General features: G+C 43.8%; 1 protein-coding gene and 1 pseudogene across 1 annotated transcript in view; both read right to left on the reverse strand.

Moving 5' to 3' along the window:
• The window catches only part of TGM4 (transglutaminase 4), a 39,592-nt gene extending 26,059 nt beyond the window's left edge, over positions 1-13,533 (reverse strand). The window contains exons 1-3 of the mRNA XM_003256960.4: positions 13,444-13,533; positions 2,614-2,787; positions 312-418 (exon numbers count right to left, since the gene is read on the reverse strand). Of these exons, the coding sequence (XP_003257008.2) occupies positions 312-418; positions 2,614-2,787; positions 13,444-13,462 (300 nt within the window). The 5' untranslated portion in view covers positions 13,463-13,533. The remainder of the gene's footprint in view (positions 1-311; positions 419-2,613; positions 2,788-13,443) is intronic.
• Positions 13,534-14,189: 656 nt separating this feature from the next.
• LOC100607884 lies at positions 14,190-25,672 on the reverse strand (annotated as a pseudogene).
• Positions 25,673-26,451: the final 779 nt, after the last annotated feature.

Consider the following 26,451-nt stretch of genomic DNA (forward strand, 5'->3'; position numbering starts at 1 on the left):
GTTGGTGGAACCATGGGTTATTTTTATGTACTTCTCTCCACTCATGTCCTCCAGTGAACATTGTTCCCTTTGAAATGGAAAGAGGAAGGGTGACACGTAGGAGGTTTAGCCACAGAGATACTGTGTGCTTGGAGGAGGCTGAGTGGGGAAACAGACATTTGGAGCCTTGGCCCCTCTATCATGCTCTGCTGTGGATGGCTTTAAACCACGTTACCAGCTGACAGGTTTGAGGAAGGGGATAGGGGCTGCTCACATTAGGAGCATTCCGCCAGAAGCCAGCCAGCCCACCCGCCAGCCCGGTGGGTGCTCACCTCTTTGCCAGACTCATTTTGAAGGGCTGCCTGCCAGTTGTAGTGGGCTGAGGGCATCCTCGGGTCGAGCACCACCAGGGTGTGTTTGGCGATGCTAGGATTTGGCCCTGGAGACACCCAAAGGAAAACATTGGCCCAGCCATGGGCCACCCCCAAGACAATCTCCCCTGGTTCAGGCCCACCTACTGCCCACTCACGGAGTCCCCACCCCTCCTTTCCAGGCTCATTTGTCCCCTGGCTCCAGCCCCTGTAATTCTGCTGGGGCCTTCCTCTGCCCCACATGTCCAGTTTTAGTTTTCTGTTCAATTTAGATGAGCTTCCTGCCTCCTCTCCACGTCCTCCCTTTTTACCCATCAGATCCAGGTCTCCCTAGAGCTCCTGCCTCTGTCACACGCTCATTCGAGTTCCATTTGTTTAACCCTGCTGGCTTGTGCCACAGACCCACATGTTTGTTCACTCCATGTAATGCAGGGGAACCGCTTAACCTTGACTCTTCTCATCTGGAGGAGGCAGATGCCACTGCCTACCCTGCACGCTGTTGCAGGATCTTCTTTGAAAGGTCGGTCACGTTATGTCATGAGCTCCAGGGACTACTAGAATCAAATCCAGCCTCTTTCCATAGCCCACAGATGGCCCTCAGTGAGGCTTCTCCCCAACTTTCCACTTTCCTCCCTGTCATGACTGGGTTTCTGGTCCCCAGAGAGTTAGCTCATGACAAAGAGCATGTGACACAAGTGCTGTCTCCTCAGGGCGCTGGCACTTGCTGTGCTCATGGCTGGGAACACCCTGCTCTCAGCTCGTCACACGGTGGGACATGTGTCTCAGCAGGGTCACTTCCCAGGGAAGCCCTTCCAACCCTGACAGAGTCAACACCGACAATCAGCCCCGCCCTGACCTGCTGCTTTCTGTCTTGCTGGAGGAGCCTCTTGTTTTTGGTTTCTTTCTCATATTTGGCCCTGTCTGAAATTATCTTGCACTTTTGTTTGTTTATTGCTCTCTCTGCTAGTACAGTCAAGTCTAGGAGGCAAGAACTGCATTACCTCTGGGTTCCCTGGCCCAGAGTAGGTACTCAACAAACATTTGTTGAGTGAGTGAGTCACACTACGTCATACATGGAGAGTGCTCAGTGCAACACCTGGCATGTGGCAAGTGCTCAGGAAATTTTGGGTGAGGGGATGCACATGGACCCAGGGGTACTATAAAAAGTCACTGAAGTCAGCAACAGCACGATCCCAGTCCATGCGTTGAGCAGGTAGCTCATGGCATGGCACACAGTAGGTACTTATTTCATCTTGGATGAAGGGAATGGAGGCTGTTCTGACTCCACCAGCACGTTGGAGGAGACCCTAAGGCTGTTGTTCACTCAGAGAAGGAGCAAAAGGAGCACTCTTCCAGGAAGTGCTATTGTATAACATCTTGTAAAGCGATCTACCTGATCTAGTTTTCTAGTTTTTTTTGAGACGGAGTTTCACTCTTGTCGCCAGGATGAAGTGCAATGACACTACCTTGCCTCCCTGCAATCTCCACCTCCCAGGTTCAAGCAATTCTCCTACCTCAGCCTCCCGAATAACTGGGATTACAGGCACCTGCCACTATGCCCAGCTAATTTTTGTATTTTTAGTAGAGATGGGGTTTCACCATGTTGGCCAGGCTGGTCGCGAACTCCTGACCTCAGGTGATCTGCCCGCCTCGGCCTCCCAAAATGCTGGGATTACAGGCATGAGCTGCCATGCCCAGCTTACTTGATCTATTTTTAAAACTTAAAAACAACAGTAAAGAAGTAAGACCCTCCTCCATTATCCCACCACCTGTCACAAAATCTGACACATTTTCTCTGTTCCCCTAGTTATACTTATGCACATATATTTACCTAGCTATAACAAATGCGCGAGCCATTTCCTATTATCTTTGCAACCAGAATATGATATTTTAATCATTATTACTGGCTTGCCTCCAGCCCACCCAGCTATGGCATCAGCACACCTCAGTCCTATGATTCATCTCTACAAAATATTCCAGACCCCACCAAGGCAGATGCCCGCTGAGTCACCTCCTCTCTCTGCTCCAGCCCCTCCCCTGCTTAGCCAAGGAATCAGAGCCTCGCTATGTGCCAGGTCCTGACTGAGCTTCCCATTCTATTCTCATCCCACCCGCTATTATTCCCACGTTACAGATGGAGAAACTGGGGATCAGGGAGGGTAAGGCACTCCTGGCTCGGACTGACCAGAAAGGGCCACTCCAGCATCCAGAGACCCTTGTGGTCCCTCCCCAAAGCCCCATGAGTAGGGCCCCGAGGCTTTACCTGTGCTGAATTCCAGTTTCAGTTGGTGGTAGGATTGTAGGGGCTGGTTCAGCACTAGCCGCAGGTGAAACACCTGCCCTCGCCGGAACACAGGACTGCTCGTTTGGAACTCCCAGGTGTGGTGAGAAACGGCGTTCTCCTGCTTCAAGAAGTCAACGTGGAGAACTTGCAGCTCTGTAAGCAACACAGCACATGGGGAAAGAGAGCACACAGAATGTTGATTCCCTGATCACCTCTTTCTGGGTTCAAAATCTGACAGTGCGTTGAGGTGGAGCTGGGCTTTAGAGTCGGGCATCCCTGCTCCACCTCCGGCTGGCTATGAATCTGTCTGAGACTCAGTTTCCTCACCTGTAAGATTGGTGTGCATGTACCTACCTTGTGGATGAGCTGAGAGCAGTGGACTCCAGTGCTCAGTCATGTAACCCTGTAAAATAGGTAGGTGCACGCCCATCTTACAGGTGAGGAAACTGAGTCTCAGGGTGAGTCTGTGAGTGGCTGTTAGGCAAGGTTCCCACCCCAACTCCCCCTCTCTGCAGACATGGCCTCAGGAACAAAGCTGGTGCCAGGGTGTTCTCGGTCAATCAACACGAAAGCTGAAGGGAAAGAGGGGAGTGGGCAAACTGAGGAGGGAACAGATGAGCCCTGGGATTGCTCCCCTTCCTGTTCAGCCCAGACTCTCGTCAGCTTCAAGTCAGATACCATCCCGAGGTGAGAGTTCACATGCTGAAGAGAAGGGTGGAGTGCAAAGTGGTTGGCGTGAAGCCTTTTTATCCAAATCGAGGAGGAAGCACCAAGGAGCTCCCATGATCTGAGGCCAAGACCACCTGCATTATAAATGGGATTTTTTAAGGCCAGGTGCAGTGGTTCACGCCTCTAATCCCGGCACTTTGGGAGGCTGGGAGTGCGGCGCATCACCTGAGATCAGTAGCCGAGATCAAGCCACTGCCCTCCAGACTGGGTGAGAGTGAGACTCTGTCCCCCGCAAAAAAAAAACAGAAAGGGGATTTTTTTCTTCAATGCTAAAGTGAAAAGTACATTCAGTAAAAGAAATAATCTCCACATGCATAATACACCCTTTTCTGTAACACATATATTTCTTACCATGTGTCTGTTATAATGACATTTCATATTACCTCAGCTTGGGACCCAAACCCCTCCCCTTTATCTAAAATTCAAACTATTCCCAGGCTCATGAGTCATGAAGGGAAATGTGTTTTGGCTGCACGCTGAAACCACCTGGGGGTTGTAAAACTACTTATGTTCTCCCCCAGCGATTCTGATACAATTGTTCTGAGTGGAGCTGAGCCTCTGTGTTTTCAAAGTTTTCCAGGCAATTCGAGTGTGCAGAGGGCATGGTAAAACACAGACTGCCGAGCCCACCCTGAGTTTCTGATTCAGCACATCTGGGGTGTGGCTGAGAATTTGCCTCTCCAGCAGCTTCCTTGACGACGCTGATGCTGCTGGCCCAGGGAGGCACATATTGAGAACCCCTAGATTAGGAAGCCCCACTGTGACCTGTGAGGTAAAGTGAGGTGAGATGCAGGGAACTTCCTCTGCTCCTGAGGGCTCATCCGCAGAGGAAACCCATCCTCTGCAGAGATCAAGGAGGCCAGCCATGGAAACGTGGGCTTTCGTGACTACAAAATAGGCGGAGTGGTCACGCCCACATCAGAGGGCTACCTTGGGGATGCAGCCAGTGATGTGTTTGGAGACAGCACAGCTCATCCTTGCTGGAGTGGCTTTGGGATTGGGGTCTGGACAAGTGTTCTCCAAGAAGGCAAGCCCCAGCAAGTGGCCTTCCCTCTGCACTGCTGCACAGGGCCTGGGAACCTGCTGCCTCCAGCAGGGAGGCCCACCTGGCAGACAGACCCACCTGGCAGACAGACCTACCTTCCCAGGTGCTTCCCCTTCTTGGGCTGAAACCTTGGGGTGGGCCCATGGCTAGCTGGAGCATCTTAGCCCATTTGTGCCACTGTTATGGAATACCTAAGACTGGGTCATTTAGAAAGAATAGAAATTTATTTCTCACAGTTCTGGAGGCTGGGAAGTCCACGATCAAGTCACCAGCATCTGGTGAGGGCCTCTTGCTGCATTGTAACATAGCAGAAGGCAGAGGGCGAGAGAGGACCAACTCCCTCCTTCAGGTCCCTTTAGAGGGGCACCTCATCTCATTCACAGGGAAGGAGCCCTTATCACCTAATCAACTCTTAAAGGCCCCACCTCTTAGTATCACCACATTGGCAACACCTGAATTTTAGGGGGAGACATATTCAAACCATAGCATGCTGTCAGGAGCTGCAGTCCTGAAAGTCTTCATTTCCCTGGACAGCAGAGCTCCTGTTGTGGGACCCAGAGCCAACCGCAAAGCAATCACAGCTGGAAAAGGGCTATAACAGTCCCTCCCATGTTCTGACTTATTCCTGCTCCCCCATGGACTGGGCAGGTGGGTGACCTGGGCTCCCAAGGAGTAAAGGTATAGGTTTTGGTACCAGGAAGCAGGAAAGAGCAGTTAAGAAATCCAAATCCTAAATGCAGTCATCTCTGTGGAAGCTTGTTAAGACCTATCTCCCTGGAATGGTAAACATAGTCCCTCCCTTGGTGGCTAATGTGCACATTGAGTGCCTGGCACATGCCTGGCACACAGTAGGCACTCGATAAAATGCAGGCCATCATTAATGTTAGGCAGATGGGCATATAGTGGGTTGAATGGTGGTCCCACAGAAGATATCTCCACCTGGAGCCTGTGAATGTGACCTTATAGAAATAGGGGACTTTCAGGTGTGATTAAGGATCTTGTGATTATATTATCCTGGATTATCCAGGTAGGCCCTAAATCCAATAGCAAGTGTTCTTATAAGAGACATGGAGAGGCAAGGGGAGGGGCATGTGAAGATGGAGGCAGAGACTGGAGTTACACAGCTGCAAGCCACAGAACACCTGGAGCCACCAGAAACCAGGAAAGACAAGGGAAGATTCTCCACCGGAGGCTTCTGCAAGAGCAGGACCCTGCTGACATTTTGATTTTGGATGTCTATCTTCCAGAACTAGAGAATAATAAATTGCTGTTGTTTTAAGCAACCCCATTTTTGGTCACTTGAATGCCCTAAGAAACCAACATACAGCACGTAACAGATGTGCAATACTGGAGTCTCCTCCCTCACCCTCTCCTGGGCACTGCTCTGTGACCTGAGCACTGCTTAAAGGCAGATCTGGGAGGCTGGAGGAGTCCTGGAACTACAGGAAGCCACATTGGGGCTGTCTTAAAAAAATGCCTTTGGAGTCACATACCTGTAATCCTGGTTACTTGGGAGACTGTGGTGGGAGAATCACTTGAGCCCGGGAGTTCGAGGCTGCAGTGAGCTATGATTGCAGCTGTGAATAGCCACAACGCTCCAGCCTGGGCAACAAAGTGAGACCCCAACTCAAAAAAAAAAAAAAAAACCTTTGTATTTTTATTTTGTAGCTATTGCACTTGGATAGATGGTCAAAATTGATATAGCAGTTTAATGCTTGCAGCGTCATAAATGCAAGATGATCAGGGAAACCTGCAAAGAAAAAGTGTCAGTGGAATACAATGTCCTTGTTTTTTGCCACCAGTGTGTGGGTTGGAATTTAAATTATTTGAGTATTAAAAAACAAAATCTCTGCAATGGATAATTTTTGCTATAGCTTTTGCCTATGAAGCCTCTGGAAAAAAGGAGGCAACATAAAAGACAGGCAATCTCCAGATGGAGATATACTTTTGGAGTTTTAAAAAGCAAAGTTGCTTTTAAACTAAAATTAGCATTAGTTGCTAATGAGCTCTTGTGAAATTGTCAGCTTTAGAAGCTTATGATTTTCCAGCCTGTATGTATATTTTTGAGTGGGTCAAGTGGGACTCTTAAAATGACGAGAAAAAACTCATTTAAGAGGATCTTGGTGACTTTATAAGAAGAGGAAGACCTGAGCTCACCATGTGACACCCAGTGCCACCTTGGTACTCCTCAAGGAGTCCTCGCTAGCAAGAAGGCCCTCATCAGATGCAGCTCCTCGACCTTGGAGTCTCAGCCTCCATAACTGTAATAAATGAATTTCTTTATAAGTTACCTGAGTTTTAGGTATTCTTTTATAAGCAACAGAAAATAAACTAATACAATTTCCTTCTCCTTCTTCCTGGTAAGGCAGTTTGATTATTAAATGCAGCTTTCCCCAGAAGGGGACTGACCTTTTCTAGGCTGTTCAATGAATAAATGATCGGGACAAAAAATAGTGAGAGATTATTTAAGCTTACTTTGAATTTTTTTTGTTTTTAATACAGGGCCTTGCTCTGTCACCCAGGCTGGAGTGCAGTGCTGTGAACTCCAGCCACACTACAGCCACGACCTCCTGAGCTCAAGGGATCCTCCCACTTCAGCCTCCAGAGTAGCTGGGACTACAGGTGTGCACCACCACACCTGGCTTTTTTATTTTTTGTGGTGATGAAGTCTTATCAGGTTGCCCAGGCTGGTCTCAAACTTCTGAATTCAAGCGATCCTCCTGCCTCAGCCTCCAAAAATGTTGGAATTACAGACATGAGCCACCACACCCGACCTACCATTTTGAAAATTTTTGAAAATTCAGGATTTTGTCCTGACCAATTCCAGAATATGATGTGTTATTCTGGTTAGATTGTATTAAAATATTTTTCTGTAAAAAGGCTTTTGTCCCTCTTGCAAACAACCATTCCAGATGAAAGATCTGGGTGAGAATAAGAGATTACTAAAAACAAAAAAAATTAAGTTATGATTGCCGAATGAATGAGATACACAGAGAAAAAACATGTCACAACTAATTGCGAAAGGAATTAAACATAACCTGTGTGACTCCACTGGAGAGGACTCTTGGAAGCACCTGCCTAGTTCCCCCAGGACCTCACCCCAGCAGCCTTTTCCCTTTGCTGATTTTTCTTTGTACCTTTTGCCACAATAAATCAATCCCCCCACCCTCCAGTGTCCATATTGCTGCCTGAGGCTACTGCCACCTGCCAGCAGGCACTCCTGGAGAGTCTCCTTCCCAGACTGCTTGTGGGAGCACAGCCCCTGCAGAATGCACACCAGTTATGAAAAATTTCAAACATCACCTCTTTCTGTAGAGGTCTGGGATTCCCCCAAACTGAGAAAGTAAAATAAACAGTTGTCCTTGGCTCATAGGCACAAATTGGCTCGTAGTCACAGTTGTCACTGGTTTAGGGGATAAATGCCAATCTTTGGAGTGATTCATTCTCCACCAAAGTTTTATGGAATTCCCACAGATAAAGTCACAATCAAGATGAGCTTACAGCCCCAAATTTTAAAACACAAAATACACTATTTCAGCAGAAACCACACAAGTATTCGTCCAAGAAATCAGATAATATACAGACTATAAAATAATGTATATAGACTATGGACCAGGCACAGTGGCTCACACCTATGATCCCAACACTTTGGGAGGCTGAGGCAGGAGGATCCCTTGAGCCCAGGAGTTCAAGATCAGCCTGGGAAACATAGAGAAACCCTGTCTTTACAAAAAAAGAATTTTAATTAACCGAGAATGGTGATGTGCCCATGCAGTCTTAGCTACTTGGGAGGCTGAGGCAAGAGTATCGCTTGAGCCTGGGAGGTCAAGGCTGCAGTGAGCCGTGTTCACACCACTACACTACAGCCTGGGTGACAGAGTGAGACCTTATTTCAAAAAATAATAAATAAAATAAAATATTAAAAAATAATAAATAAAATAAAATATTAAAAAATATAGGGCCGGGCATGGTGGCTCATGCCTGTAATCCCAGCACTTTGGGAGGCCGAGGTGGGCAGATCACCTGAGGTCAGGAGTTCGAGACCAGTCTGACCAACACGGTGAAACCCTATCTCTACTAAAAATACAAAATCAAAATTAGCCGGGCGTGGTGGTGGGCACCTGTAGTCCCAGCTACTTGGGAGGCTGAGTCAGGAGAATGGCGTGAACCCGGGAGGCAGAGCTTGCAGTGAGCCGAGATCACGCCACTGCACTCCAGCCTGGGTGACAGAGTGAAACTCTGTCTCAAAAAAAAAAAAAAAAAAAAATTAGCCAGGCTTGGTGGTGCATGCCTGTAATCCCAGCTACTCGAGAGGCTGAGGCAGAATTGCTTGAACCCGGGAGGCAGAGGTTGCAGTGAGCCGAGATCACACCATTGCATTCCAGCCTGGGCAATAAGAGTGTAATTCTGTCTCAAAAAAAAAAAAAAACTATATATATATATATATATATATATATATATATATATATATATGGAGAGAGAGAGAGAGACCATAAAATAGCCAAGGCAAAAATGGCTAGGGACCTAAGAGAATAAATCAAAACGATGAGAAAGGAATAAGCCACTATTAAGAATGACCAGATAATTTTTTTTAACTTCTAAAAATGAAAATATGGTTCTTGAAATGAAAAAAACTCACAGGTTGAATAGCAAATAGACATAACTGAAAGAGAATCAGTGAACTAGAAAATAGACTGGAAACAAATACCTATAATACAACCTAGAGAAATATTAATAGAAGTAAATATGAAAAGCAGTTTAGAGACGTGGAGTCTTGGATGAAAAGGTCTAAAGTATATACTATAGTTGTTCTGAAAGGAGAGAATCAAGAATGGGGAGCAGCAGCAAAGAGGTGATGGTTGAAAACTTTCCAGAATGAATGAAAGACATTAATCCTCTTATTTAGGAATCATGAAGAATCACAAATAGGATAAAGAAGAGGCCAGGCGCAGTGGCTCACGCCTGTCATCCCAGCATTTTGGGAGGCCAAGACAGGCAGATCACTTGAGGCAAGGAGTTCATGACCAGCCTGGCCAACATGGTGAAACCCCATCTCTACTAAAAATAAAAAATTAGCTGGGTAATGTGGCGCATGCCCGTAATCCCAGCTACTCAGGAGGCTGAGGTAGGAGAATCGCTTGAACCTGGGAACTGGAGGCTGCAGTGAGCCGAGATCGCATCACTGTGCTCCAGTATGGGTGACAGAGTGAGACCTCATCTCAAAAAATAATAATAATAATAAAATAAAAAAATGAAAAATAAAAATAAATGCCCATTACAAAAATTAAGTTTCTCTCCCATTCCAGACTCCCAGATCCTTTCTCCAGAGAAAATCACTATAAAGTATCTAAGTATCTTTCCAGTTTTCTCTGCCATAAACCATTACTTTAGTTACAGAAACAGGAGCTTTCTCAATACACTATTCTGCACCTTGCTTCTCTCTCTCTCTTTCTCCCTCTCTCTTTCTCCCTCTCTCTCTCACACACGTCTTGAAATTTATCTCCTAACCACCCAAGTAGATCTTGTTATTATTTTCTTTTAATTTTTTTTTCTTTTTTTGAGAGAGAGTCTCATTCTGTTTCCCAGGCTGGAGTGCAATGGTGTGATCACAGCTCACTGCAGCCTCGACCTCCTGGGCTGAAGCAATCCTCTCACCTCAGCCTCCTGAGTAGCTGGCACTACAGGCATGCGTCACCACACCCAGCTAATTTTTTCATTTTTTGTGAAGATGGGGTCTCCTTATGTTGCCCAGGCTGGTCTCAACCTTGTTAGTTTTTAGTAGCTATTATCCCTCTGCATAGACATGTAGATCGTTTAAAATCTTATATGCTACAATGTACTTCCTTGTACCTGTATCTTTGCACTCATGTGTGACAATATTTGTAAGAGAAATCTTCCAAAGCAGAATTGCTGTGTCACAGGATATGGGCATCTTTAATTTCAGTAAATGTTGCCAGAGAGCCTTCTAGCGACTGCACCAGTGATACTCCTAAAAAAGATGGGAAGATGCCTTTTTAAAGCTATTTACTATTAAACTTTTAATCTTGGCTAATCTGATAAATGAAAAAATGAAATCTCATTGCTGTTTTGCTTTTATATAACTTTTTTTTTTTTAAGAGACAGAGTCTTGGCCTGTCACCCAGGCTGAAGTGCAGTGGTGCAATCATGGCCCACTACAGCCTTGAACCTGGTAGCTGAGCAGCTGGAACTACCGATGTGCACCACCATGCCTGGCTAATTTTCATTTTTATTTATTTACTTATTTTTGAGACAAAGTCTCGCTCTGTTGCCCAGGCTGGAGTGCAGTCTCGGCTCACTGCAGCCTCCGCCTCCCAGGTTCAAGCAATTCTCATGCCTCAGTCTCCCAAGTAGCTGGGATTACCGGTGTACCCCACCACACCTGGCTAATTTTTATATTTTTTAGTAGAGACCGGGTTTCACCATGATGGCCAGGCTTGTCCCTAACTTCTGATCTCAAGTGATCTGCCTGCCTTGGCTTCCCAAAGTGCTGGGATTACAGGCATGAGCCACCGTGCCCGGCCACGGCTAATTTTTAAATTGTTTTGTGGAGACAGGGTCTCACTATGTTTTCCAGGCTGGTCTCGAACTCCTGGGCTCAAGCAATCCTCCTGCCTCGGCCTCCTAAATTTTGGGGATTATAGGCATGAACCACCATACCTGGCCTGCTGTTTCAGTTTTATTTCATGACCACCCTCGTTACAAGTAAGGTTGAGCATCTTTTCATACATTACAATTTATATTTCTTTTTCTTTGAACTACCTAATACTGCTCTTTGTCCATGTATATTTTGGGATGTTGGTCATTTTCTTATAGATCTGAGAGCTCTTTTTATACTACAGAATGGCATTTGCTTCTCATTTGTGTTGAAATTACCCTTCACAGTTCCATTACCTTCTGACTCTGGAGGTTTTGTCTCACACATATTTTTAATTTTTCTGGAGTCAGTTTTACTGTTCTTTTCCTTTATGTTTCTAGGTTTTCTATTTTCCTTTGTAACACCTTCTCCACTCCAAGATTATTTTTCACATTGCCTTCATTTTCTTCTATTGCCTTTACAGTGTCGTCTTTGACCTTTCTGGGATTAGTTGTGGGATAAGCCATGAGATAGGTATCTGGCTTTGTTTTTCTCTAAATACTAACCAGTTGTCCTAATACCACAAAGTGCACACTTTCTCATTTCCTCCATTTGTATGAAATCCTACCTTTATCCCACACATATCACCATCTTCCAGGTCCCTATTTGGATGTCCTGACCTCCTAGAGTGATTGGAAGAACAAATGAAATCATATTCATGAAAACACCATGGAGTCATCACAACTTGCTAATGTTGTAAGGTGGCATGTGATGGTTACTTGCACAAGCCCATCAGAAAGGACACCTCAGGAAGCGTCAGCTCCCCCCACCAAAACCCCAACACTGGTGGCCATGAGATGACTGTCTTTGGTGATTTAGATCTTGAGAGTAAAGTCAAATTGTGCTCAGCAGGGAGGCAGAGTAGTGCAACATGAAAAGAACACATGCTGGGTTTGCATCCCAACTCTGCCACCCATGGCTGGGACCTCAGTCAAGTCATCAAACCTCCCCAGTGAACAGGTCACGCCTCTTGAAAATGACAGTGTAGGTCAGGACTACCTTTCCATCAGGTAGTCCTCAGTAATTTATATAGTACTTTCACAGGATTGATGTGACTTGCCCAAAGCCACAGAGCTATTTAGTGCATGGTAGAGACATGAATCTTCTCTCAAATCAGCAGGTGCTTCCCATCACACCACACCACCCTTTCTCAGTCCTAAGGACTCTTTACCCTCCAAGGCTGAGTCTAGCTGAGGCATCAGCCATCTAAGGAGGAACTCAAAACTCTGTGGCCTTGGGACTAAAAAGAAGAGTCTGATTTCTTTTGAAATGTCACCCTCCAAAAAAGGAGAAGCTGGAAACTAGGAGGGTCTGGCTTAGTCCCTTTGCAGAGTTTCAAAGCAGCCATTCCTTGGCTATCAAGCAGCTTCTCAAGCAAGAGAGAAGGCTGCTGAGCAAACCCTGCTGGGAGGTCACAGAGGGCTTGGGGGCTGGGGAGTCGGCAGAGGGGTTCAAACCCAGCCTCGTTGTTCCCTAGCAGCACCCAGACGCCCTGAAGTAAAACTGAGGGCTCTGGTGTCTGCTCTTGGTGGTGGTAGGCAGCTGCAACCTCATGGGACACAGAACCTGGCACATGACCTCCTTCTGCTATTCCCCACTCTGAGAAGCAGTGACACCGCCGACAGCAGCAGACAGACCCTTCGCAGTAGGGAAATCCATCAGGTGACCTTGAGAAAGGACAGGACGCATTGAGAGACATTCTACAAAATAACTGGTCTGTACTCTTCAAAACTGTTGAAGTCACAAAACTCCAAGAATGACAGAAGAACTGTTCCACACAAAGGAGACTGAAGAGGCACAACGATGGAATGCAAAGCCTGACCCAGGATTTTCTTCTGCTATAAATGACATTATTGGGACAATTGGTGAAATCTGCATAAAATCTGTGGGTTGGATAACAGTATTGAAATGGTGTACATGTCCTGGTCTTCATAATTGTATTGGTTACGTAAGAGAATGTCCTTGCTTTTAGGAAATACACACCAAAGTATTTAATAATGTAATATCTGCAACTTACTCTCAAGAGTTCAAAAAGTATATATTTGTCTATCTATCTGTCTATATCATCTATCTGTCCATTGATCGAGAAGGGTAAAGCAAATGCAGTAATAATTTAGGGAATCTGGATAAAGGATATATGGAAATTCTTTTTATTCTTGCAATCTTTTGGTAAATCTGAAATTATGCCTAAATGAAAAGTTTGTGTCTTTTTTGTTTGTTTGTTTTTTAAAAAGGGATGAGACAGAGAGCAGGCAGCACAAGGGCCACAAGTGAGGGTGAGAGAGCAATGGCCCCAGGCACCCGGCAGAGGCAAGAGAGCGGTTTAGGGCCAGCTGGCTGGAGGGGCATGTGGGGCTCCATGGAGATTTCACCCACTCACCTTTTGATGTGTCCATCATCCCTTCAGATTCTCTCCTGCAATGCCAGAGAAGACTCTATCTCTGATGCCTGGTGCTTCCACACAGTCGGTCCTCAGGGGAGGAAACAGCCCTTTTTATGTGATCTTGGGCTAGATGTGACCTTGCTGTGGCTGCCAAGAGGCGGGGTTTGGGAAGGGGATGTTGATTAGAAATAATAAAATCCCGGAACCTTCCCTATCAGACCTAGGAAATCAGGAGCCAAGATGAGCTGATGTAAAAGGGACAGACAATGGAGAATGGCACCTCCTCATCTGTTATATGAGCCTAACAGTGGGTGACCAAAGGCCAAGACCCTATGACCTACACCACATGTGGCCTGACATTCTGGTTACTATCAAGCTCAAGTCTAGGAACCCAGGCTAATCTTTACTGACTTTGGGGCTTTCTTCTTCTTCCCTTTTCTTCAAGTTGAAAAAGTAAGAGGTGCTTGTCAGTTTTTTGTTTTACATTTTGAATACGTAATGCATCCACATGGTTCAAAATTGAAAAAAATGCCCCCTGGCCACCTTGTTAAATCCTACTACCAGTTTCTTTTAGATCTTTCCAGAGATGTTGTATGCACTGAGAAGCAAATAATGTACTATTATTATTTTGTTATTTAGTTTTTATTTTATAATCATAAACTTAACTCTGCAGTCCAGCTAGGCATGGAAGGGAACAAGGAAAACATGGAACCCAAAGGGAACCGCAGCGAGAGCACAAAGATTCTAGGATACTGCAAGCAAATGGGGTGGAGGGTGCTCTCCTGAGCTACAGAAGGAATGGTCTGGTGGTTAAGATAAAACACAAGTCAAACTTATTAGAGTTGTCCACAGTCAGCAATGGTGATCTTCTGGCCAGTCTTGCCATTCCTGGACACAAAGCGCTCCATGGCCTCCACAACATTCATGCCTTCACCATGCCAAAGACCACAAGCTTGCCATCCAACCACTCAGTCAGATTAAAAACTGGGAACCATTTGTGTTGGGTCCAGCATTTGCCATGGACAACATGCCAGGACCTGTGTGCTTTAGGATGAAGTTCTCATCATCAAATTTCTCCCCGTAGATGGACTTGCCACCAGTGCCATTATGGCGTGTGAAGTCACCACTCTGACACATAAACCCCGGAATAATTCTGTGAAAGCAGGAACTCTTATAACCAAATCCTTTCTCTCCAGTGCTCAGAGCACAAAAGTTTTCTGCTGGCTTTGCAACCGTGTCCGCAAACAGCTTGAAGGAGACGCAGGTCTAAGGGCTTGCCGTCGACGGTGATGTTGAAGAACATGGTGGGGTTGACGATGGCTGATGTTACAGGGCTCCTGGCGGCAGTGGCATCCGCAAAGCAAATAATGTATTATTTTGTTTTATTTACACAAATGAGAGCATATCACTGCATTGCCCAGGCTGGTCTGGAACGCCTAGGCTCAAGGGATCCGCCCCACCTTCACCTCCCAAAGTACTGGGATTACAGGTGTGAGCCACCACGCCTGGCAAGATGGAGCTGTTCCTATTGCACATGGAGAGGTGGCCCCAGTCTTTTCACAGCTGCACATATTCTGTTTGTGTGGATGGTCCCTAATTTATGTAACTCACCTCCCATCCATAGGCATCTGGGTTGCCTCTGATATTTCCCTATTACAATCAGTGTTGCAAAGAATAAGGTTATACAGAGATCATTTTACCCTCATGTGAGTGTATCTATAGGAAGAATTGAATGTCTTGAAGTGGAAATGTTGGTCCAAAGAGCATAAGATTTTGTAATTTTAATGGCTATCTGCTCTGCTCTCCACAGGGGCACTTGTGGTATTTTTCAATGATGTTATGTCTATTGAAAGGAGCCAGCCTGGCATAGTAGCAGAAATGCCAGAGGAAGAGAGGAGACTCCGGACATTGAAACCCCAAACCACAGTAACTTGCCGTGTGTCATTGGGAATGTTGTCTTCATTAGCTCCTTACCTGAAAAGTGAGGGGACTGAATAATGATGCCAATGGTGTCTTCCAGACCAAAAGCCCAGGGATGGGCAATTGCCTTTGCTGGCTTTAAGGCAAGCCAGAGAGCAATGACCCTGGTTACTTTGAATAACAATAATGAAGTCAGAGGTTTTTGCTGTTCTGCAGGCAAGCATCTCAGCGCCGCATCCGTAAATATAATAGAACAAACTAAGCCCTGAAGTGCACATGACATTTACGAAAAGCCTTGGCTGGGCTCGGTCTGCAGAGAAGCCCTAGGCCCTATGATTACAGGCTCAGGAGTGCGAGAAGGATGCTTGCTTTTCTCTGTATTTCCTTTTACATCATCAGAATTTAGCACCATGTGCATGAATAACCTATTTAAGAATAAATTCACTACTTAAATGGAAAAAGCCTCTAAATAAAAGTCCTGGCCTAGGGGTGAGAGGGTCCGGGTTTTAGTTGCTTCACCTCTCTGGGCTTCCTGCATCATCTTTGACAAATGAGGGGCTTGTGCAAGATGAGCTTTCTCCAGTGCCTTCCAGGCCAGAGAATCCAGGGTACCCGAGTGAGTATAAAAGTGTCTAAAAGGAATAGACTTTGGGTCCGACAGAACTGGGCTTACATCCTGGGTCCTCTACAGATCCACTGTGTGACCTTGGGAAGTTACTTCTCTGTGCCTCTGTTTCTTCATCTGGGAGGTGGCAAATAATAACACCCATGCCACAGGTCAAGTGTCTGAAGTAGGATGCTGTGAGCAGGCAAAGGCATTCAAAATTCTCTGCAAGAAATGAGCTACACCAGGGACCTTACAAAGGACACCCCCATCCCAACAACCTCATTTCACAGATAGAAAAAGTGCAGCTTAGAGAGAGACAGCCACCTGGGCATCAGGAGAGGATCCCCGTGAGCCTCCCTTCCCTCTTCCTGCAACAGAACTTCCAGGCCTCAGCAGTCGGCCCTTATTTAGTTCCTTGTGCATGTGGCATTTTATCTGTCAGCTGGTCCCAAAGGATCATCTTTTCTCGTTTCCTGTCTGGGGCCACAGCTGACACCATGGTCTAGTCACAGGCCACTGGGGCCATCAGCACCCCCCTCCCCCCACCAGCCGCTGAACTGAAGCCACCATATTGCATTAGCACCTGGTTGCCAACCCCTGGCATATTGGAATCAGAGGCAGCCCACTCAAGACCCTCTGCTCTCTGCTCTCCAGGAGGACCAGGCACAGGGCCCACCATGGGACAGGAGGCTCTGAATGTGCTGTCCTAGAAAAGTTGGCATGGTCTAAATTTCACATTAATCCACAGATGATGGAGCTGGAGAGGAGGGAAAAGAGGAAAAGGCAGACAAGAAGAGCCTGAAAACCACCAGGTAAGGTGGGGAACAGAAGACACGTTTCAAGATGAAGTTCATAGAGGACCTTATCCAGGAATGGAATCTTCTCATTTTGTGTCCCTAGCCCATAGCATGGCACAGAGTGCTCAGCAGTTGAGGGAATGCATGAATAAATGAATAAGTAAGCAAACAGGACAGGGTGCTCAGGTGGAAGCCTGGGAGCGGCCCCGTGCCTGTGCCTGTGGAGCAGCTGCCTCCTGCAGAGGTCAGGGGAGGCTGTGTCCTCTTCTCCCAACGCATGCTGGGAGTCCCTTTTGGAAGGAAAGCCCAATATACATTGGTTTTGGGGATTCAAGCCCAATCCCCAACCCATCTCTGCATCCACACCCCAATTCTAAGGATAAAAGAACAACTGAGGCCCTGTCAGACTCTAGGCACCACAGCGGCTGTTCATGGTGCTAAGCTTAGAGCTAAATCATAAAGATAGGCATCCTGATGCATCCCCGCCCCCTTTTTTTGTGTGGAGACAGGGAGGAGTTAGCAAATACGCATCCACAGATTTGTGGGAGCAAAATCTTTTCTTCTTGTATCTGAAGCTATAAATTCATCTCTAATCTGACTCTTATTATATATGTAAACAACTTTATAGGAGAAAATAAAAGAATCCAATAAACCCTGAAGTCACCTCTCATTAAGCCATTCCTAGCACTTGCCATTGTACATAAATGTGTTTACACTGCATGGAGCAAACCTGGCACTTCAGGCCATGCCTGGCAGGCTGCTTTGTGGATACTGTCTAGGATCCGCCTATTTCAAATGCTCATCCCTGTTCGTGGGCACATGATATTCTACCATATTTTCCTAATCATTTCTCGACTATCAGGCAGTAATGCAGCTAGGAACCCTGTTGCCTAAATTGTGTATTTTTTTCTTTTGAATTTTCCCCCTGGTGTAGCATTAGGTCTAACTGCATAGGGGACTGACTTTTAAACTCTGGTGAGGGGCTGCCCCGTGATGGACCACACTGGTGACAGTCAGGACTCACTGCTGCAGGCCTCCGGGCAAGAAGAACTTTGGGGACCCTATTGAAGACCAGCAAGGGAACACAGAAGTAGTACAGATAAGACAGGCTCTCAGCCAGGCTATCTGGGGTCCCATCTCAGCTCAATCTATGAAAAGTTGAGTGGATTTGGGGGAAACTGAGCCCTCCAACCCTTGTTTCCCAAAGGAACTGGATGGCTCTGGAATTTGGAGTAATAATTCTCTGGCCAGTCCAGCCCTGGAGCCAATTCCACTGGAATCAACACGGTCTCTCTCACCTCCCACCCTAACCTGTCTGATTCACCACACCTCCATACTCTGGGCTGGGCCCTGCCATTCCTTACCCAGGCCCAAAGAGCCCAGAGCACACATCGGCTAGCAAAGACAATCTTGGAGTTTTCTTGCTAAATAACAGCAGTAAGATTTGCATGTCTAATGATTGTTCAATGTGGTCATTCCCATTTATCAGTGAAGTGTTGTCTAAAAACATTTATGAAACCTTACAAAAATTAAAAAAAAAACAGTAATGAAAACTTACATCTCCCTCATCAAGTTCAAGAAATAAAACTTTACAGGCTATAACTGAAGCTCTCAGCCCCTTATATATCCTTTCCCAATCCCAACTTCCTTTCCTCCCTCCCCAAAAGTAACCACCACTCTGAGTTTGGTATTTAAGTTCCCTTGCATATTTAAAAATACTTACTACACATGTGGATATCTAAAATAATAGGTAGTATTGTTTTGAAGGTTTTAAATTTTTTGGTAAAGTTATCATACTTAACATGCACTTCTACTTTTTTCACTCTACATTATGATTTTGAGATTTTTTCCATGTAATTTTTCCATGTAATTCATGCTTGTCGCCACTGTATAGTATTCAATACACTGTATGCTATAACTTCTCTATTCTTCCATTGATATTAGATTGTTTTACATTTTTCTCAGTTATAAACACTGCTACAACAAGCATGTGTGTTCATGTCTCCTTGTGCACAAGTGAGAGTTTCCAGGACTGGAACTGCTGGCTCAAACAGTAGGCACATCTTCTATTTTGTCAGATGATAGTAAAATGTTTCCAGAGGGTTATACTAATTTATACTCCCACCAGTAGCACATGGGAATTCACAGTGCTTCACAACATTGGCCTTGCTTGTTCAACTTTGTAACTTTCGCCAATCTTGTATGAAATGGCACCAATGGCATCTTACTGAGTTCCCCCTAGCTTTATTGAGGTACAATTTATATCCAATAAAATTCACCCACTTTAAGTGTAGAATGTTAGTTTTATACAGTTGTGTAATGACCACTGTGGTCAAGATGTAGAAAAGAGCCATCACCCTAAAAAGTTCCTTCTTGCCCTGATTCCCAGCCCTAAGCAACCACTGATCTGCCTCTGTCACTGGAGTTTTGCCTTTTTTTCTTTTAAATTACATATAAATGGAACCATACGGTATATATTCTTTTTGGGTCTGGCTTCTTTCATTTGGCGTAATTATTTTATGATTCTCCTTGTGACAGCATGTATCAATACTCTCTTCCTTTTTATTGAACAGTAGTATTCCATAGATGAATATGGATGGCCATTTGGGTTGTATCAGTCAGCTCATGCCACCATAACAAATACCACAGACTGCATGACTTAAACAACAGATATTTATTTTCTCACAGTTCTGCAGGCTGGGAAGTCCATGATCAACGTGCTGGCAAATTCAGTTTCTGATGAGGGCCCTTTGCCTGGCTTGCCTTCTCTCCTTGCTATGTCCTCAAATGACCTCTCTGTACATGTGCAGATAGAGTCCTTCTTGTAAGGACTCCTGTTCTATCAGATTAGAGTTCCACCCTTATGACCTCAGTTAACTTTATCTTCATAAAGCCCAATCTCCAAATACAGGTATACTGGGGTTTGGGGCTTCAACATCAGCCTTGCGGGGGACATAATTCAGTCTGTAACAGGGCTATTATGGATAATACTGCTATGAACATTCTTTTACAAGTGTTTATGTGGACATACATTTTCATTTCTCTGTGATAAACACCTAGGAGGGGCAAGTATACGTTTAACTTTGTAAGATACTGTTAAACTGTTTTACAAAATGATTGTACCATGTTGCTCCACAATCAGCAGTTGCCTACATCTTCACCAATACTTGTTAATTTCAGTCATTTAAATTTTAGCCATCCTAGTAAGTGTGCAGTAGTATCTCATTGTGGTTTTAATTTTCATTTCCTTAATGACTAATGATATTGTGTCTATTTTCAAATGCATATCTATTATCTATGTATCTTCTCTTGTGAAGTGCCGGTTAAAACTTTTTGCCCTTGTATTATTGGGTTGTCCTCTTAAATTGCAAGAACTCTTACATATTCTGGATACAAGTCCTTCATCAGATATATGTTTTGCAAGTATTTTCTCCCAGTCTGTGGCATGCCTTTTCCTTTTCCTCTGTAGTTTTAATTTGCATTTTCCTCATTACTAGTGAGGTCGAGCCTTTTCATATGTTTATTGGCTGTTCAAGTTTCCTCTTCTATGAATTATCAACCTACATACTTTCTTTTGAGGTATTTTGCCTTTTTCTTAATGATTTATAAAAACTAAGCAGCTTTGAGGAAAGAATTTCTAAGAGCCCCCTCCAACTACCTACCTGAATCTTTCTGTTCCTGTCCTCACCAGGGGTGAGATGTCTGTGCTCCTCGCTAAGGGGCCAAACTGTCCACTTGTGCATCAGATCCTATCTCACCTGCTCTGGCTCAGCACTCAATGCTCTCATCATCCCCTTCTTCTTGAATTTTCAATCTTCCCATGGATATGGGAATCGATGCCATTAACATATATAAATATGCTGCTATTTTCCTATCTGAACCAAAAATAAAACAAAACCAAAGCCCCTCTCATGTTCCCATCTTCTCCATCAGCCACTGCCCCAGAGCTCTGTTCCTTTTGTAGGAAAACTCCTTGAGTCATCACCACTTGCTGTCTCCAATTCCTCTTCTCACCATTCTCTTTTTCTGTTTTAAAAAAATTGTGGTACAATATACATAAAATTTATCATCTTCATAATTTTTGAGTATACAATTCAATGGCATTAAGTACATTCATAATGTTGTGCAACCATCATCATTATCCATTTCAGAACAGTTTCATCGTTTCAAACTGAAACACCATACCCTTTAAACAATAACTGCCCATCCTCTCCTCCCCTCAGCCTGGGGTAACCATTGTTTTGCTTTCTGTTGCTATGAATTTGCCTATTCTAGATACCTCATATAAGTAAAATTATACATGTCCTTCTGTGTCAAGCTTATTTCACTCAGCAAAATGTTTTCAAAGTTCATCCATATTGTAAAATGTGTTGGAATTTCACTCCTTTTTATGGTTGAATATTACTCCATTGTAAGTATATACCATATGTTTATTCATTCATCTGTTGATGGACATTTGGGTCATTTCCATCTTTTGGCTATTGTAAATAATGCTGCTATGAACATTGGTGTACAAGTATCTCTATGAGTCCCTGTTTTCAATTATTTAGGGTATATAAATACCCAGAAGTGGAATTGCTGGGTCATATAATAGTTCTATGTTTAACTTTTATGGAACCATCAAACTGTTTTTCACAATGGCTGAACCATATTACATTCCCACCAGCAATGCACAAGCGTTCCAATTTCTCCACACTCATCAGCATTTGTTATTTTGTTGTTTTTGTTTGTAATTAACACTATCCTAATGGGTGGGAAGTGGTATCTCATTATGGTTTTGATTTGCATTTCTCTAGTGACTAGTAATATTGAGCATCTTTCATGTGTTTTTTGGCCATTTGTATTTCTTCCTTGGAGATTTGTCTATTCAAGTCCTTTTCCTGTTTCTAAATTAGGTTTTGGGTTGATGTTAAATTGTAGAAATTTTTTATATATTCTGGATATTAATCCCTTATCAGATATGTGATTTGCAAATATCTCCCATTCTGTTTGAGTTGTCTGGTCACTCTCTTGATGGTGTCCTTTGATGCACAAAAGTTCATTTTTATAAGGCCCAATTTATTTTCTCTTTTGTTGCTTATATTTTCAGTATCACAACCAATAAGTCATTGTCAAATCTAATTCATGAAGACGTTCTCCTATTTTCTTCTAAGAGTTTTATTGTTTTAGCTTTTATGTTTAGGTCTTTTATCCATTTTTAGTTAACTTTTGTATATTATGTAAGGGTCCAACTTCATTCTTTTGCATATGGATATACAGTTTTCTCATTACCATTTGTCAAAAGGACTGTTTTCTCCCCATTAAATGGTCTTGGCACCATCAAACGGTTTGTTTCTGGGCTCTCTATATATGCCTTTGGTCCTTATGTATTTCTTTATGCCAGTACCACATTTTAAAAATCCATAGCTTTGTAACAATTTTGAAGTCAGAAAGTATGAGTCCTCCAACTTTGTTCTTTTTTTCTCAAGATTGTTTTGGCTATTTGGGATCCCTTGAGATTCCATAAGAATTTTGGAATGGGTCTATTTCTGCAAAAAACATCATTGGGGTTTTGATAGGGATTGCATTGAATCTGTAGATCACTTTGGGTAGTAGTGTCATCTTAACGATATTAAGTCTTCCAATCCATAAACACAGAATCTCTATTTATGACTTCCTTAATTTCTTGAAGCAAAGTTTTGCAGTTTTCAGGGCACAAGTCTTTCATCTCCTTGGTTAAATTTATTCCTAAGTATTTTGTTCTTTTTGATGCACTGTAAATAGAATTGTTTTCTTAATTTCCTTTCCGGATTGTTGTTAGTGTACAGAAATGCAATTGGTTTTGGTGTGTTGATTTTGTATCCTGCAACTTTGCTGTATTTATTAACTCCTCGCAGTTTTTTGGAATCTTTAGGGTTTTCTACATAAAAGATCATATAATTCATGAACGGTGATTTTTTTTTTTTTTTTGAGATGGAGTCTTGATCTGTCGCCCAGGCTGGAGTGCAGTGGCGCAATCTTGGCTCACTGCAAGCTCCGCCTCCTGGGTTCACACCATTCTCCTGCCTCAGTCTCCCAAGTAGCTGGGACTACAGGCACCCGCCACATCACCTGGCTAATTTTTTTTTTTTTTTGTATTTTTAGTAGGTAGGGTTTCACCGTGTTAGCCAGGATGGTCTCGATCTCCTGACCTCATGATCTGCCCGCCTCAGCCTCCCAAAGTGCTGGGATTACAGGCGTGAGCCACCGTGCCTGGCCGAACAGTGATAATTTTACTTCTTCCTTTCCAATCTGAAATCCTATATTTCTTTTTCTTGCCTAATTGCTCTGGCTAGGACTTCTAGTATCATCTTGAATAGAAGTGGTGAAAACAGGCATCCTTGTCTTGTGCCTAATCTTGAGGGAATAGCTTTCAGTCTTTTACCATTGACTATAATGTTAGGTGTGGGTTTTTCATATATGGCCTTTATCATCTTAAGGAAATTTCCTTCTATTCCTAGTTATTGATCATTTTTCTCATGAAAGGAAGTTACATTTTGTCAAATGCTGTTACTGCATTGAGATGATCACTATTCCTTCTTGAATCTAATCCAGTAAGGCTCTTGCCCTGTCACTCCTCAAAGTTGCTCTTATCAATGTTATCTCTATGCTAATCCAAAGGCCATTTCTCAATCTTCAATTTACTTGACTCTTCAGCAGCATTAGCCTGGGTGATCACTGCCTTTTTCTGGAGATGATTCCAGGACACCACACTTGCAAATGACCTCACCGGCTATTTCTTCTTACCCACCTTGCTGGTTCTTTCACATCTCCCAGACTTCTAAACCCAGTTCAGTCCTTGGACCTCTTCTCTCTACAAGATGTCATCTAGTCTCATGGCTTCAAATACCATCTCTATGCTGATGACTCCCAGACATCTCCTTGAGCTTCTGAGCCCTATGTCCTACTGGTTACTGCCTACCCAACACTTTCACCTGGATATATTATTACAAGGATCATAACTAACAGGTTCAAAACTGAGCTCTTGATATTCCTGCTCAGTCAGGCTCCTCTTCCAGTCTTCTTCACTCCATTATTGACATCTTCTTTCTTCAAGTTGCTCAGGCCAAAACTATGGATTCATTATTGACCTCTCTTTTCTCTCGCACCCACATCCAAGCCATCAGCAAATCCTGTTGGCTCTGCCTTCAAAATGCATTATTAACACAAAATGCATTATTTAGTCCATTACTTCTTGTCACCTTCACTGCTACCAAAGTCTCCCTCTCTTCTCATTTGGATGGCTGCAGTGGCCCCTTAAAAGGTCTTCCTGCTTCTGCTGTAGCCTTCCACAGCGTGTTCTCAGTACAAGAGTGATCCCTTTAGAGTATGAGTCAGATTAGTTCTCTTCTGCACCCTCAGAGTATAAGTCAAAGTCCTTTCAATGGTCTGCAACAGGCTCTGCATTATCTGGCCCCTGTCACATTCTGATCTGGCAATGGATTTTATGATATGCATCAAATGAAAAAACAAACAAACGTAAAGGAAAAATAGGCAAATCGAATTTCATCAAAATAAAAAACTTGTGTGCTTCAAGAGACATCACTGAGAAAATAAAAAGACAACCCACAGAATGGGAGGAAATATTTGCAAATAATATATCTGGAAAGGGACTTTTATCCAGAATACCAAAAGAACCTTTATAACTCATTAACAAAAATACAATCTAGTTTTAAAATGGGTAAATGCTTTAAATAGAATTTTTCCAAAGAAACTCTATTTAAGAATATATGAACGACCAACAAGCACAGAAAAGATGCTTGACACCATTAATCATTATGGAAATGGAAATCAAAATCACGAGATACCACTAGACTGGTAAGAATAAAAAAGATGGACAATAACAGTGTTGGCAAGGATGTGAAGAAGCTGAAACACTCATATTCTGTTGGTTAGAATGTAAAATGGTGCAACTGCCCTGGAAACAGTCTGGTAGTTCCTCAAAAAATTAAATATAGTTATCACATTGTATCATAGTTATATCAGCAATTCCATTCCTAGGTATATACCCAATAGAATTGAAAACATGTTCACAGAAAAACGTGTACACAATTGTTCAAAGCAGCATTATTCTAATAGCCAGAAAAGGGAAACAATCAAAATGTCTATGAAACGATGAATGGATAAACATAATGTGGTAGATCCACACAATGGAGTATTATTCAGTCATTAAAAAGGAATAACTGATTCATGCTACAACATGAATGAGCCTTGAAAACAGTATGCTAAGTGAAAAAAGACCCAAGAGGCCATATATTGATGTTGTATAATTCATTTATATGAAATGTCCAGAACAGGCAAATCTATAGACAGAAAGTGGATCCTTGATTGCCATGGGCCTGGGGTAAGCTGGAATACAAAATGACTGCTAATGGGTATGAGAATTTCTTTTGGAGTGATAAAAATGTTCTGGAATTAGCTAGCGGTAATGGTCAAAAACTTTGTGAATCTACTAAAATACTACTGAATTGCACACTTTTAAAAAGAGTAAGTTAAAAAATAAAATTAAACAAAAGGAATGACCTATCAGGCCTTTGAACCTGGATGTTAAATTGCCAGCTCCAAGCAAACAAAGTTCAATCCATCATCCAAGATGCACACCAAAAAGACAAATATTGATATAGTATTGATATAATTTATTCTTATCAAGAGAATAAACCTCTGAAATGAGGAAAATAAATACAGTGAACATTTCCTCAACTTTTTAGATGACTATAGAGTTGTATCTTCCTGCTTTTTGAAGAATGACTGATCTTCCTTTTAGAAAAACATCTTACATCTTGTATAAATGTACATCTTCTACAAATACATCTTGTACATCTTGTACAAATACAGGCATATTTGTTGAATTGAGTGATAAGAGTTCCACGTCAACACCAACCATTTCTTTGCATTCAGCAAGTGTCTGGATGGGAGGCCAGGTCCTCTCAGGACAATGCTTGCTCCAAGATGGACTTCTTTCTGCCCTTTTCACTAACTGCCCAGGGGGGCCGACCACCAGCTGTCAGCGGCCTTCAAGTCTGGCCTTGGCTGGGTGTCTGACCCACATGGTGAACACACCCTGGAGAACCTTGAATATCCTTCAGCTTCTTCACTGGTAGAATGGTGGGGTCAGACTAGATCAGGGAGATCAACACTAGGGCCCCTAAGAAAAGGTAGGTGGCTGGTGACCAAAAGGTTCTGAGGTTTGGGCATGCTGAGTCACGGTATGGAACAGACCCCTTCCTGCAGGGCCTCTCTGGGTTTTAAGGTGTTGGTGTGGGAAGCAGGACAGATGTATGGACTGAGCTGAGCCCTGTCAGATCGGGCTGACATTGTGGTTCTGGCACTCCTCAGCTGTGTGATGTCAGGCAAATTATTCCACTTCTCCAAGCCTTAGTTTCCTCACCTCTAATAAAGGAACAACAGTAACTCTCTCACGGGATGGCTGGGAGACAATGTGTCAAAGTGGAGCTAAATGATTAACATTCTGTGAATTACAGCTTTGCCCTGGCCCCCATGGGAGCTCAAGGGTTTTGAAGAGCAGGAGTTTGCCAGCGAGAGGTGAAGGTGAAGGGAACCCAAGGCAAAGGAAAGAGCAAGTACAAAACATGCAGGCAGGACTGGACACGGTGGATTTGAGAATGGCTGACATCAGATGTCTGGGGGAACTCAGCATGGTGG

The sequence above is a fragment of the Nomascus leucogenys genome, chromosome 4, assembly GCF_006542625.1.
Source record: "Nomascus leucogenys isolate Asia chromosome 4, Asia_NLE_v1, whole genome shotgun sequence".
Classification (NCBI taxonomy): domain Eukaryota; kingdom Metazoa; phylum Chordata; class Mammalia; order Primates; family Hylobatidae; genus Nomascus; species Nomascus leucogenys.